General features: G+C 44.9%; 1 protein-coding gene across 6 annotated transcripts in view; it reads right to left on the bottom strand.

Moving 5' to 3' along the window:
- ACACA (acetyl-CoA carboxylase alpha) overlaps nt 1-16192 on the bottom strand; it is a 189134-nt gene that overhangs the window by 60986 nt on the left and 111956 nt on the right. For all 6 annotated transcript variants that reach the window (XM_050929370.1, XM_050929366.1, XM_050929364.1 and 3 more), the window contains 3 exons: nt 15732-15829; nt 14750-14870; nt 14145-14255 (listed from right to left, as the gene is read on the bottom strand). In XM_050929370.1, the coding sequence (XP_050785327.1) occupies nt 14145-14255; nt 14750-14870; nt 15732-15829 (330 nt within the window). The remainder of the gene's footprint in view (nt 1-14144; nt 14256-14749; nt 14871-15731; nt 15830-16192) is intronic.

Genomic DNA, 16192 nt, shown 5'->3' with positions numbered 1-16192 from the left:
ACAGTAGCATCTCTCCAAGGTGCCCATTTGATATTTGCAGGGCAGTTTGGTGACTGTGAGGATGGAACTCCATGTAGCTCCCCTGCAGATCTCAAGTCGGGACACCTCTTCAAGTCATGCTATGGAGGCTGCTTGTCCCTTTGTGGAGGGAGCCAGCACCCTGTAAAGGGGGGAAGCCCTGCCAGCTGATAGAGGAAGATACTGCCAGAGATCCACAGAGATCCTCCGAGAGGATATGGCTTGTCCTTGTACTCATTCTGCTATGGCAATGAGCAGTCTAGGTGACTTTCTGATTTGTTTTGTTCTCTTCGGAAAAAATGCCAATGCCTGTCTCACATCCAAGGAATGAAGTCCGGCCACTAGTTTGCTCTCGTTAATAAAGGTTTGAAATTGAACCCTGTCCTCCTGAGCAACTTGTCCCTAAAGTCCAGGAGCTCAGAGTAATTGAGGAAATAGTATCTGGTGAGATGGACAGTTTGAGATTCTAAGCGGAGGGCTGGTAGATAAACACCTTCCTCTCCATACAGTGCCTGGCCTCCTCCTCTGCAAGGGTGGCCCTTGGATGACGATGTCTGGATCTTTCCATGGCCGCCTGAACCATCCAGGAGTTCGAGGCAGGGTGGGTGAGCAAGAACACCACTCCCTTAGTCAGGGCGAAGTATTGCTTTTCTGCCCTCTTGTGGGTAGGGGCACAGGGAACTGCCGTGTGCTGTACAGACCCTGCTGGTCTAGTAAAGCTTAATTCACAGACAGTGCAACCCAACTGGATTCTGTAGGCTGTAGTATATCCAGGACTCATGTTGAGAGTAGTACCTCTCCAGAGGACCTCCTCCAGAGGAGATTAGGAGCTTCTGCACCATTCTCCATAACACCTCTTGAAATGGTCTACGATCACCTGGGGGAGATAGTGAGGCTGGAGCAACCACCTCACCAGGTGATGAGGATGATATCCCTGTGGGTACCGGCAGTAACAGCTCATCTTTCTCAAGCTTGAGGAGAGGTCCTGGTTAACTTCTTGCAGAAGACAGGTGGTCTGACTCCCTGTTGGCTCAAATGGATTCCAGGTACCATGCATAGCGGTCCTATTGGCCCCAATAAGACCAGTAGGGGGGTCAAAAGTATGTTGCAGCAGTGCCCAAGGCATTTGGTGCCACCAGTCCTGAGGAAGCAGACCCTGTTTGTGTGCCCGAGCCTGGTTCCAGGAGATTCTTCATCTCTTCTGGGCTGATCACTCAAAGTGGAGGTGAATCTGGTTCCATCACCACGTCTGCCTGTCCCAGCAATGAAAAGGTCAGATCCGGCTCCATCAGTCTCATTGAAGGGAAACTGTGGCTAGTGGATGGGTTGGGAGATAGACTCCATTCACAGTTCTCAATTCCCACTGGTGTTAGTGTGTCTCTCTGGTGAGGATTGATCTCAGTAATGAGGAAGATTGTTGAATATCTTCATCCTCCCGGACCCACAGAGCGGCAAAAGGGCTGGTCTACACTACGGGAGGGGATCGATCTAAGATACGCAACTTCAGCTACGTGAATAACGTAGCTGAAGTCGAAGGATCTTAGATAGAATTACCTACCGTCCTCATGGCACGGGATCGACGTCCGCGGCTCCCTCTGTCGACTCCGCTACCGCCGCTCGCTCCGGTGGAGTTCCGGAGTCAACAGGAGCGCGTTCGGGGAAATCGATATGTTGAGTCTAGATGAGATGCGATATATCGATCCCCAAGAAAATCGATTGCTACCTGCTGATACGGCGGGTAGTGAAGATGTAGCCAAAGTCACCAGCCCCTTTGGAGGATGTCTCTTGTCATTCCATGTCACCGGAGTAGAGGTAAATGGCAGTTCGTTACAAGGTCATGACAGTATCATCAATGAATGAGTCTTCAACCTGGTGGGTTTTGAGGGCACCAGTGGTTCCCAGTCCTTCAGGTTCTAGTGTTTCGTTTTACTTGATACCACTAAGTCCCTGTGGCTTGGGTGTGAAGACTCACCTTGGACAGGTCAGGGAGGGATTTCTCCTCTTAGAATGTCTCGGAGGGGATCTCGTTTTATGTTCGACAGAGCATCTCTTACTCTCAGATGAAGGGTCTTTCCTGCCTCTCCTTTTCACTCTGGCAGTGCTGGTGGTTGTCACTGACTAGAGAAGACCAGGGGCAGGAGACTGCAGTTTTTGAAGCCTGGTGTCCTGGGCATAATCTAAGTCCCTGGGAAATGACCAAAACCCTAACCAGCATCAAAAACCTAAGACTAATACATCTGAATATATACATTACAGGAAGAAGAGAAGGGATCAGTTTCGGACAGTGGAGAGTTCTGGTGCAGCGGTAAGAAGGAACTGGCGAGGCAGACGCACCACCCTGCCTATTATACCCTCGGTGCAGAGCACCAGAAGCCCAAGCTCCAGCTGAGCAAGGATGACTACACTGCTATTTTTAGCCCATAGTACGAGTTGACCTGGGCTCTGAGACCCGCAGCCGCAGGTTGGTTGGGTGGGGGATTTTTAATTTGTTTTTTTGCAGCATAGACATACCCTCAGGCTCCCTCTCTCGAGCTGTTCTTCCAGTCTCCTCGTCCATGCACAAACCCCTGCTATCAGCATTTGCTAGCACTTCCAACCCACACCAAGGGTGTGTCTACACTGTGAGAAAAATACTTGTGGCAGCGAATTTCAGAGCCCAGGTCAGCTGACTTAGGCTGTGGGGCTAGAAATAGCAGTGTAGATGTTCGGGCTTGGGATGAAGCACGGGCTCTGAGATTCTCTCCCCTTGCAGGGGCTCAGAGCCCAGGCTCCAGGACAAGCCCGAACATCTACATGGCAGTTTTACAGTCCCACAGCCCAAGCCCTGTGAGCCCGAGGTAGCTGACCCAAGTCAACAGTAGACGTCACTTCCACTTGTGTTGGTAACCCATCCACTTGGCAGGGAGAATGCAGGCTAGTACCAATAGCTGTGCACCCAGAAAGACAGAGAAGTTCTCTCAACTCACTGAGCAAGAATCAGAGTAACTGAGCTTACTGCAGCACAAAGAACCCCATCTAGCAACACGCATGTACAGCACCAGTGAGGAGACAGTGACCCAGGTATAGCTTTGCAGTGTGGCTATGCACACCCACACTCAGCACACCTGGGTGCCAATCACACAACTCTGCGGTGAAGATGTTCTCTGAAGGCCACCAGTTCCTGTAATTCAGTCACCATTGGGGTGAAATGCTGGAACTGGTTAAAAGAGCACAGCAACACTCCACAAGATGTTCACTGGAAACTACAGAAGGAAATTCAGTTAGGGAGAACGTGGGCCGGTACGCTAGAGGTAGCAGCCCCTATTCAGGGGAATACACATCCACATACAAATGCAGATATCTGCCCAGCTTTGTACACACACAGATATACTAATAGGAGATCCATATTAAAAGTGATAGATATTTGTGCAAAGGAAAATTAAAAAGTCAACAGAAATCTGTTAGACTTTCTTCCCTCAGCAAACATAAAGGGACTGGTAATGGGATGTCTGGAATGTAAATCGTCTCTAATGGGAACAATATACAAATAGAACCACTTAAAACAAGGCAATTAAAAACAAAATGAATAAATGGAGAAAGGTGTTTTTTTTTGAAAACACTTGCATTTGCTGAAGTCCAAGCATCTGTCCTGCTTATGTTTATTTCTCTGCAGAGAGCTGAGAACCTGTGTGTAACCAAGGGGGCCAACTACAACATATACCTAGTGAGCCAATACAACACGCACCCAACCTACCTAAAAAGGAAAAGCTTCCAGTGTCCCTCAAGGGGGTGATTTAAAAAGAACAAGACACTCTCTTCCCCTATCACCAACACTGTGTAATTGACAACGGCTCCCTTGCCTGATCTGTACTCAGATTCGGGCTCCCAACACAAACTGACTTTGCTGGGGCTGAGAGTAATGACTGTCGGTGGTGGAGAAGCGCAGTGCAGTTCAGTAGCACACCGAGATTCTGCACCTGTTCCAAGATGGTTGAGTGACCAAAACCCCCTCCCCTCAGCAAATCACTCCATTGCTCCCACAGCCTCCTCTAATGAATCCATCCAGGACACAGAGCCAGCATCCCCTCCTCCTTCCCCCACCACCCTGAGCCAAGAACAGGGTAACCTTGGTGAGATTCACAAGAGGTACTGACTAATGTTTAATGCTGGTGGAGTGTCAATTTCCGTTTGACATTTCTTAGGCCCTCTTTGATTAGCATTCTCAAAACACACTGCGCCCATACGTATCCGTCTAATAGTCTTGCTGCGCCACTACAGAAAGATTCATATCATGCATTAATAATTATAATGCTTCTTTGAATGACAGGGATGGCACTTGCTGTTCTAACTCACATGATTGCTCTCACATGATTGCTTTGATCTAATCCCAAGACTGGAGTCAACTTGAGCAGACACCAAGACATCCCTGCCTCGTTTCCCTGGAAAAGAGCTTTGCACAGTCCATATTTTAAAGCAAAAAATCAAACCAAACCAAACCCCGCTCTCCCCTAAACTAACAGTGAATCTAATGGGGTTTTTATTTTTTTCCACACTGTGGAATTGGAGGGTAAGTAAGAGTGCTTGTGATACTGAAAGATTGAGCACTGGTACAAGACAGACAGTGTAAACTTCCTTTTCCTCCCTGCACAGCTCTGCCAACGAACCTCAGTCCTGACCTGCTACACCTTTGTGTGGGCACAGCACCGGAAGAGCACTTCAGCCTATTCCTCTCAAATCCTGATCCAGAGCTCACCCAGCGATTCAAGCCCTGGCCTCCCACAAAGTTCTGTCAGTCTTGACAGCCACCACCACCTGTTAACCCAGTTCCAGGCCCCTCCTCAGCAGAGACTGTCAATTACCCCATGGTATGGTGACTGAGACCGCCAGATAAAGCTATCTTGTGTTATCTTAAATCTATTGCCCTAGACTTCCACAAATTAAACTTCACAGAACTACATGGAAATAACAACACTGGTTTGACGTCAACCCACCAAAGTTCGGACAATTCAGAGATGAGTCTAAAATGCAAGGATATTCCTTTATGGATGTATGCAAAGGAGTTGTTAGGGATTTTTTTTTAAATGCAGATTGTCAAACCAATCCTCAGAGCTATTATGTCCCGTTGTATCAACAAGTCCCCAGGGACTCATTCTTAGGCACATGATTGACACATATACTACCCTATCATGACACAATATGATACCTATCATGTTAATGGCTTTGCCATGCCCGTGCACTGTGTCTGTGTTAATAAAAGCTGCATTCAAGAAAGGTCATCGGACATGCAGTGGCATTCTTCTCTCTTTTTAAGTTTATTTCTAAGATATTCAAAATGCAAATTGTGAATTGGCAAACTGTAAAGTTTCCATTAATTTCTCTCCTGCACCCCCACAGCCTTTTTAATTGGAGTTGAAGAAAAATCCAAACAAATCGGCATGCTCAGAAACTGCTTGTTTTTAATTTGTTGGAGGTGATTATTGGACTTTTCCAGCTGTAAAATGCAGCATCTGAACAGATACTTAAAGTAAGATCATTCCCAGGCCAAGTCCTTGTAGGCACAGTTCAGTCCTGCAGTGAATTTTCATAGCCAAGTAACAAAGCCCCATAAAGCTGGAGGAATATGCAAAACGTTGGCTGGACTGTAAATGCAGCAGGGCTGGCAGGTGCTCCTCTCCATGTAACTCTAAATAATGATCTCATATGTGTAGCACTGTCCATCTGAGGAGCAAAATGTACTTTACAAACAAATATTAATGAATTAAGCTGTCGACCCCTCCTGCAAATTGGGTAAATGTCTTGTTGTCCCCATTGCGCAGAAAGGTTAAATGACATAGCCAAGGTCACACAGCAAGTCAGTGGCAGAAATGGATCTAAAGCCCAGATCTTCTGACCCTCCGCCCTGATTTTCCGTTTTGTTTTGTTTTAAACATTTCACATTGGCTTTGTTTCTAACTGGCCATCCGTTCTCCTTACACCTATGTACTGACACCTGCTGATAGCAGGTTATATTGGCCAGGTAAAAGCTGCTACACCAGCCTCGTAGTTATCTTCTCTCTTTTAAAACAATACAAATCAAATTAAATTTTGGACCTTCAGGACAGACCAAACCAATGAGATTAGCACTTGTTAAAATAAAGAAAAAAACGATTTGTGCGCGCATGCACAATATTCACCGAAATGAAAAGAGAATGTATCAGATCCTTGGCCCATTAGAGCACTTGGAATTTAATGGGGACAGAATCCAGATTCTCCTGCAGAACTACTAATAACTATTACAGACTGTAAAAGAGAATCTCTACTAATTATTAGTAAATAAGGCCTATGATATACAAGCAAGCAGGTCTGATAATGTCCATTAGGAGGTGCTGCCACACAAATTAACTAGCCTGATAAGTATAATGAGTATACTTCCAGGTATTTAGCCATACAATATGAATAATGCAAATTTCTTGGTCATTGCTCTACTCACTGGGAACTCCTTTGGCATGCAGGTGACTTAGCATATCTGCATGCATTCCACGTGCAAAAAAACCCAAAGCTGCTAAGTGCACCGCTCATGGAGCTGTATGTAATATTAGAGAGATTTGTGTTAGGATATCCAGAGATGAAAGGCCATTTTATTAATCTAGAACCCAATGAACCTCCATATACCTGAATCCTGCTCTTGCTAGACACTAAATATAGGTGGTTTTTTTTATTTTCTCTATAACTATACCATAATTTAGGGACTAACCTAAACATCATTGAAAGCATGTAATAAAATTGCAGAATAAGAGGCCATTTTTTTCTACTCTCCCTTATCTTTTGTATGTGATCAGAACTTACTTCAGTTTCAGCAATTCATGTTGATTATTTATTTTAATTGAGTGAATTCAGGGAATGGGTTACACCAGCCCCAGCAGGCATTCTCAAGACTCCCCCACACTGCTCTGCCAATCACTGCATTTGAGACCAGCAATTCTCCCATCCTTCTGTTATTTCAATTCTGGGGCCCTCAATGGGCTGAAATGTGCAGTGTGGTGCTTTTGCAATGTTCATTATTAGTCGTCAAGTTCAGCATTTATTATGAGTTCCAGGGAAGACTGTGCTAAGGTTTCTCTGCACTCTTGTTTTCAAGGCTCAGGAAAAAAGCAGCAACATGCCTCAGAGTAAAAGGAGCATTTTTCTTTGGAAAAAGGTCTTGTGGTTTCTTTGCTTCCCTCTTAGGGCCATCTACTGCCCTCTCTGACTGGGATAGGTCTGGTATAAGCAAATACAAGAAGGGAAACAGACAAGCAAAGAACTTCAAAAGGAAGAGGTGCACCTTTGAGGGCAGGGAGGCGCGTTTTAGCCACTGTTTGTAACAAGGGGACTCCTAGAACTTATGTTATTTGTAAGGATATATGGAGCAGAGCACTGTCATTCCATCCTCCCTTCTTGGAAGGAGAAATGCTAGTCATGGAAGGAAACAAACAACCTAGGAAGCCTGGACCAAAGACAGTTTAAAAAAAAAAATCATGTGATGACTACAACAACCTAACCAGCCACAGAGTAATGATTCACTCTATGGTAGCTGTGAGCACGCAGTACGTTACCAGGCACTGACCACTTCAAGCACAAGACATCCATGTCAAGGTATCATCTGCCCACTAAACAGTCTGCCGTTGCAAATATTCCCGGAGAACTCTGAGTTGTTTTAAAATGTTTGCTTTCAAAAGACCCTCTGGTTTTGTGACCACTACTACGCAAACATTCCGATTTCCCTGGGGTCACACTGTGAATCAGTGGCAGAACTAGAAATAGAATTTAAAGGCCAGATTCCCAGCTGGCGTAAGTTGTGGAGCAGACGTCACACAGATCAGAAGCTAGTCAAGTTGACATGAACATCGCCCCTTCCTCTCATGTTAAAGGGCTACAGTTCACACAGGTCTAGCTTTCAGCAAAAAAGTCAATGGTTTTAAAAAAAAAAAGATTAAATGTATATATATAGAGAGCGAGCCCAAAGTTCTAATCTTTTTATTCTCATCTCTGAAAGGGATATATGTCTCTCAGGCTTCAGGGCACAAACGAACCTCTAAGTGATGGGAGTCCGGAAGAAACTTTCTCTATAGGCAGATTATTCCACAGTTCTCTACTATGGGGTACTGACTCTGGTGGGAGATGGGATCCTGGACTACATGGATCATTGATGTGATGCATTATGGCAATTGCTCATGTTCCCACCCTGGATGTTGTATAATTCAGTACACCTGTTCACATTTCTGCCCAATTGACTCTTTACTCCTAGTCCCCATTGCCACACTGAGCACCCTCCAGTGAAAATCAGTGCCCCTTAAGGTGTCCCAAGGCATGCACCCCACTAACTGAGGCATTTCAAATCACTTTTTGAAAGTCTCAGCCCAATTCTCAAACCCCAGCTTAGTCTCTATTAAACACACACACCCCTTCTGAACTAAATTCCATAGCTAAGACCTCACTGTTTCGTTAATGTAAACAGTGATGTACAGTCAAAATGCTGAGAATCCCATTAGAAGAAAAACAAAAACACAGAGATGCAAACTAATTATAAACAGGTCAGCTAAGGATTGGGAACATCAGGTGTGCACTGAAATGGAGGGCAGTTATAAAGGCTTGAGCCATGTATGCAAAGCATTAAATTAGGAGTGCAAGGCTCTTCAGCCTTACTGCTATTAAAAGGGAAACAAATTGAAATTTACATGTTACTGCATTCCACCAGTACGACAGACAGCATGCTATCTATCTCATTTGAAATCGCACCATGTTAGGCCAGTGACGAGGAAAGGAAGGTGGGGGGAGGGATGGTTGGGAGGAAGGAAAAGTTTAAAAAAAAAATCTGCCTCAGCAAAAGTTTTCATTAAAATTTTAGACAAATGATCTCTGTGTCCTTCTCCCATGCTGCCTGGGGCTCCATGCTATTTCTATGCAAATAACAACCTCGTGGTTTATATCTTATTATTTCCACTGGAGCTGCAGCAACATGACCCGAGACGTGAGCGAGGTAGACAGAGAAAGAAGGAGAGAGAGAGAGAGAGAGAGAGAAATGGAGTGGGTGCTCGCTGAAGTGTGAAAAAATATTGTCAGGAGTGAGCGGCAAGAACAAAAAAAAAATTGCAGGGATAACGTGTTTATTTCATCCCTTCTCCCCATGTGAACTGGCACCTTTTAAAATTCATTGGGCATCAGGCGATCATGCACAATCCATCTGCTTTCACTTTATCATTTGCATTTCATGCCTCCTGGCTTTTGATGTGCTGATACTTTGATGCAGTCAGGAGATGCGCATTATCATTATTTCAATTTTCAGAGGGGTCAATGGGCTCAAAACACACACACACACACACACACACAGAATAAAACGTCATTTCCACCTCCCCACTGCCTGCTGATGGGGAAAACAAAAAGGGGTACAGAAAAGACATGGCCCTGGAACCCCCACACATAGCATCCTTCCCAATTTATACCGTCATATGTTTCATATGCACATGAGTCTGGGCTGTAAACAAAGACAGATTCATCATGATGCGGGGGTAGGGGGAAGAGAGAGACGATGATAAGCTGTGGTACAGTTTCCTTTTCACATCTGGTAGGCGAAGAGGTTGATAGCATCCTTAATGAATCTGCACGAAATCTAGTGTCTTATGGTGATTTGACTCCATACTTACAAAGCACTGATACGGACATAGCAAAGCAGCCAGCACGTGATTAGATAACCTCCAGAACTGATCATTCCCTTCAGCTAAAAATGATAATGTATTTCAGCCCATTGTCTAAGTTATAGGCTGCAGCCTGCTTTTGGCAACTAGACCCTTCCCTCTACACCCAACCCCTGGGGCTGGCTCTACCTAATTAAAACGAACAAGATCAGCAACAGAAAAGGTAGAGTGTTTTATTTTTCACAATTTTTTTTAATGAAAAAGATCCTAGCATTTTGTAGCAAGAATCAAATGAAACAACTTTCCAGACACAAATACTGCTTCTCTGGAAGCCAAGACACTTCCATGTCTATGGGAATCTCCATATGCAGCTTATTACCCAAGAAGCAAAGTGAACATTTAGAGCCAGGAGAGGAAGAAGACATTTTGAAAAGTAAGTGTGTGTGTGTGCGTGTATGTGTGTGTATGTGTGTGTATGTGTGTGCGCGCGTGTGTGCGTACACACAAGTGCATATAAGTAACTTATCTCCAACATCACCAACAAAAACACTAGCATGTAAGTTAGTACTACAAATTTTGTCCCAAATCTCCAGGAATACGTGGCTGATAGTTGATAGCAAAAAGACAAAGAATTACTTACATTTGACTATGTTGGAAAATTCACTCCCAGCTGTAATGCAAAGACGCAGTATCTTTTTAATCTATCCAGGTTCTTATGTTAGTGTCAGTCACCAATATATGTGAGCATTTCAATTCCTTAATCACTAGCTCTCCCGACTGGAGCAAGGGATAATGTAAATCTTTTATTGTAACTCTCATAAGGAAATGCTTTGTTTTTGCTCCAGAGGGCACTCCTCAATCCAGCCATCCCACATAAGCAGCATCAGTAAGTCTCATTTGCTTATCACTGACAGGCAAAACTAAAACTGATATAAATATCCTTCTAGAGTTTTATGTAAGTAAAGATAAAAACAAACAGGATACTTCATGCCACAGAGTAGCTTCTCCACTGCTACAAGAGAAGATACTGTTTAATCAGTCCCTGGCTAATGGATGCACGGCCTATCAGCCAAAGGAAAATTCAAATGAATTCTCCCTCTGGAATTCAAGGGCAAACTGTTTCTCTCTTCTGCACATAAGAAGTGGGATACTGAGCATAAATCTGAAACAGCCACTGCTCTGGTGGCACAGTGATTTAAGAGAATTAGCCTTTGACTCTTAGTTCAAACCCTGCTTAAAATCTCAAGTGGAATGGGTTTGGTCATCTCAGTTTAAGCCCCAGTGGACATTTATCCACGTCCCATGTAGCTCACACACACAGCTGTCCCCGTTAAAGAGGCCCATGACTGGAACAGCAGAGATGGGAGAACAGGCTCATGGTTATCAGGGAGTCACACTGCACCAAATTCAGGTGTGAGTCTAGCACCCAAGCCTCCCAAAAGCCAGGAGTGTTCAGATACATGGTTTAGTTTCAGGTACACCTTTATTACTGTCAGAGCTGGCGGGATCCACTGGAGTGGAGTAATAAGGAGACACTTAACTACCAAGTGTTCAGATAACATGGTGATGGGTGCCGTATAAGAACCTAGATAGACTAGAACAGATGATGAGGGCTAAGTGCATTGGCAGTGTCACTTGGGGCAGTTTGCACAGCACCAGCCTGCATCAAATGCTAGAACCAGGCACCATATGCCACTTCAGCGAGCACCAAATTTGCTCTTTTTTTTTTTTTTTTTTTAAAAGGGATCTTAAAACGCCCCTCGCTCCTACACTGGTGTGCCCGAATAAGGGCTTGCTCAGGCTGGGTGTCCCAGAGGTGACAGGAACACTGCTTAATTCTCTGCAGAGCCAAATTATCCAATGAGAGCCTATTTTCCTTTCAGTTGCCATTCTTTGCCAGACATGGCTTGACACACTGAAATGCTGCTTGTGCTCAAGTGCATCCACTCCAGGCGCTGTAGAGCATCCAAACACGAAGCTGCACAATGGAGAGACACACTCAGGCCTGCACAATCCTCACATCCACGCAAACAAAGCCCTCAATGGGAGGAACAACGGCAGAGCGGCCATGGCTCATGCTGGGTTATGGGCTGGGAGTTGGAGCTAATGATATTAATGGAGCTGGGGCAGCAGGGAGGGAAAATCATCTCTTGGGAAGAAACACAAGCCAGGTGGTAGCTAGGGGATTTCTCATGATTACCACCCTGTGGTGGGGCGGCTGCCTCACCCCTGAGAAAAACCAGAGAGGCCAGAGAGGCTGTGCAGGCCAGCAGCCAATCAGCAAAGGCCTGTAGAGAGCCAATCAGGGCAAAGGGAGAGGTAGCCAATCAGGGCTGGGCTAGGTCTTATATAAAGGCTGCCGAACAGGGCAGAAGGGAATCACTCCCTGACTAGTAAGGGAGGAGGACTGGCTCCTGAGGTAAGGAGGTAGCACCTTGGACAGAGCAGTGCTGGGCAGGTTCTGCAGGAGCAGAGGAGAGCTCCAACCCAGTTACTTGCCAGGCTGCAGCCCCTGCTAAAAAGGGTTAAGAAGGTGCACAGGGCCAAAGGAGAAGTAGCCCAGGGAAAATAGGTGGACATGAGGGGAGCGAAGGAGGGTAGACAGAGGCTGCCACTAGAGGGTCCCTGGGTCAGGACTCAGCGTAGCGGGTGGGCCTGGGTCCCCTCCACCCCCCTTTACACTGCACCTGGCTCTTGAAAGAAGGGGCTAGACTCTGGTGTTGTGGTTGGCCACTGAGGCAGGTACAAGCCAAAGGCCTGCTGTTAACTCCCCACCCCCGGATTCCAGCTCAGGTGACATGACCACATGTCACTGTAACACGTCATTACCCACTTGCCAGCACACAGGTACACTTACAGGAAGACTTACAAGTAAAACAGAGCCATCTACAGTCAATTGTCCAGGTTAATGGGAGCCATCAAGATTCCAAACCAATGGCCCACACTTTGCATAATTACAATAGGCCCTCAGAATTATATTTCATATTTCTAGTTTCAGGTACAAGAACGATACAGTCATAAATAGGATGAACACATTCAGTAGATAACATTTGTAATTTGTACAAGAGACCTTTTGCATGAAGCATATTCCAGTTACAGTATATTCACACTCATTAGCATATTTTTCTAAAATCATATAGAGTGCAACGTCACAAAGGGTTCACCTGCTCCTCCATGACTGGGCCCTCTTGATTAAGGGACTCAGATTCTCATGACCTTCCTCTAATGTACCTTTGGGAAGTACCTAATGTATCAGTTATACAACATAGGCTTTTCTTCAGCTAGAACAGTGGTTGGCAACCTTTCAGAAGTGCTGTGCCAAGTCTTCATTTATTCACTCTAATTTAAGGTTTCGCACGCCGGTAATACATTTTAACATTTTTAGAAGGTCTCTTTCTATAAAGTCTATAATATATAACTAAACTATTGTTGTATATAAAGTAAACAAGGTTTTTAAAATGTTTAAGAAGCTTCATTTAAAATTAAATTAAAATGCAGAGCTCCCCGGACTGGTGGCCAGGATCCGGCCAGTGGGAGTGCCATTGAAAATAAGCACGCGTGCCACCTTTGGCAAGTGTGCCATAGATTGCCTACCCCTGAGCTAGAACATGATGGGCAACCTAACATGAGCCCCACTGAAGTCAATGGAAGACTGAGTACAAAGCCTTTCTATATGGGTCAGTATCTGTTTGACCATCATAGTCACTGGTTACATTATGTCTGAATTTTTTTAACTGGGTCATCCTTGTAAAAAATCATCATGGGTTTCAATTAAACAAAAAATTGCTCAAATGGACTAATTTTATGAACAGAAAAAACTGGAGAAGTTTGCAAACCCCTAACTATTACATTTCCTCAGCCCTATTGGGGGAACGCATTTTAGACACATCTGTTCAGTTTCAACATTCTGCCCACTGTGTGCACACAGACAGCAGCCAAGAACAGACTCACAAGCAAGACAGTGAGAGAGAAAACCTGAGCTAGAGCACACCCCAAACAGGAACTGCCATGTAGCAGAATGCTGTCTATGGAAAATATGGACTGGATTCAGGCAGACAATGGCAACATTGTAGAAGACTATGGTTTGGAAAGGACACATTCTCTCAGCCCAAATACAGCATCAGTCCTAAAAATCACATTCAATTTTATTTTCTTTAAGTGAATTTAGGTGCAAAAGTGACACTCCTGGAGATTGAACTACTCTAGCCACAAAATAGGTGCAGCACAGGCAGCAGTAATGCAAGCATCCCACATACTGCCTCATGACTCAGCCCTGGACTGCAGGCACTGTCCATAGGACTGAGAAGGGAATTCAGTCTCCCTGATCCATACAGTCAGTGACTTTTCTGCAGACAACAAATGGGCCAAACCATGCCAATTGCAGTGGGGGTGGGTTGTGTGAGAAGAGGCTCGTCCCCCAGAAGCACACATTCATTTCACACAGTCCACACCAAAGTGCATGATCAAAACTGAATTCTGATGCATTGAACTTACTTTGTTGAGGGCTCCAGCTCCAGTCAGGATTATATGAGAGTTCTCTACTTGGATAGTCCTCTGTCCTAGCCGGACAAGATAGGCCCCAATTCCAATTGCCCGACACGTTACCTACAAATACAAATCACATTTGCATCATATCCTATCGTACCTCCAAAAATGCATCGACCTAGGCAGTCTGATGTGTTTACTCCAGGCCCCTGTATATTCTGTGGCCACAGAATCCACCCCTTAGGTTCTGGAGCACAGTTCTGCACTAAGATTTCATTCAAAAATGAATGATGAATGTGTTTTGTAAAACAAAACAAAATAAAGCAATAGCTTGTTAACTGAACAGACCACTAAGTCAAACTAGAGCTGCTTCGCTTATCAAATGCATTTAAAAACGGACTCGGAAATGCACCTCGCTGTTTCAGAAAGAAAACATTTTAGCAGCCAGATCCTCTGCTGCTGTTAATTGGTATAGCTCCACTAAATCCATGGGACTATGCCAATTTACACCAGCGGTTGGTCTGACCCTAGATGTACATTCTGAACTCCACTGTCAAATTTTCAGCTGAAATAGGAGATGAAGTTGCAAGAAGAAAAAGCAGTTGGGGGATTACCAGGTTGATGGTGATAATATCCTCATAGGCTAATGATGATTCTCCTGCAATCATCCCAGAGCCTCGGAGGTTCTCCACTCCAAGTCCTTCTTCCTTCCCAATAATATCAGTTATCTTATACCTGCGGGGAGACATACAGACTTTGAGACACAAGATCCAATCATCTGCCAAACCAATTCACTGCTAAGAATGTGGAAAGTGACTAAATACCAATAAGGCTGCAAACAGTAGTGTGCAGAAACTGGCCAGGATTTATATACCAGCTCAACCCACAGCCTTGCTGAACACCAAGGAATCGGCATACAGACTGACAGCCAAAGCAGCACCATAGGGAAGAAATGCTGACTGAGCTGCACAGGTTACTGACAAACATATGGGGCAACACTGAAGTCAGCTCCAGTGAGAAATGTTCCTTGGTTGTCTCTGCAGATTAGGCGATCTAGCTGATTGTGGGGAAAGAGGCAAAGAATGAAGGGAATGGGGTAGGTGCTATCTAGAATAGATGTGCATGTGGGAAATTGAATCTTTTGGAAAGGACAGTTCTGCAGCTGCACCCCATGGCACAGAATGAAAATGGGTTAAAAATTCACTTGAGCAGGTTCTCTTGTCACTACTGTGTGTTTCCAACCGAGAAGACACTTCCCTTACTCGGACTGTAAACTCTTTGGGGGCAGGATCATCTCTGTGTTTTGTGTTTATACAGTTCCTAGCACACTGGGGCCCTGCTCCATGCTAGGGGCTCCTAGGCACTAGTGCAATACAAATATTTGGTCCGCTACATTTGATAGGGCATTTCAAGATGTTTCATGATACAATATTTTATCCTGTTCTAGCTCTACAATCCATATGTAATAAAGGGACAAAATGTGTTATGAGACTGGGCACTATAGGATGTCCTGGTGACTGACAAGAGAAAACAGACAAGGAAGTGACAGGTGTCCCTCATATATAAGGTGAAGCAGGATTAGACCCAGCAGTTTACCTGGATTCTCCTTCATCCTCCACATGCTCACAATGAACTGAGTTCAGGGCACTGACTTTCTTATAATCTTGAGGAGTTAGGTACAAGTATTTATAACCCTATGGGGACAAATAATTAGTTTTACTCATTCTCATCAATGAATTCCTCCTGTGACCCACCCCCAAAAAAGAAAAATTTCCAAGAGAAGTATTTACCCAGAAGGGGTGGTAATAGGGGGTTTTCAGCAACTGCAGCTCCAGCGGAGGTCAAGGATGCCCAGAACCTCTGAAAATCGGGTCTGAATTCCTCCTTGGTGTAACTCTCCTAATTAGTGAGCCAGTACCAAGGCTAACTTTAGGCCTAAATGTTTGGCAGAGCTTTAGCTCACCTCTGTGAAGACAGACTGGCTACTGTAAATCTAAGACTAGCCTGTGGCACATCCCATAGTTCTGCTACTGCACACTGCCTCCGAGATCGAGCGT

This window comes from Gopherus flavomarginatus, chromosome 19 (assembly GCF_025201925.1).
Source record: "Gopherus flavomarginatus isolate rGopFla2 chromosome 19, rGopFla2.mat.asm, whole genome shotgun sequence".
NCBI lineage: Eukaryota > Metazoa > Chordata > Testudines > Testudinidae > Gopherus > Gopherus flavomarginatus.
Note: the sequence above shows the minus strand (reverse complement) of the source record. Positions and strands in the feature narration are given on the sequence as shown.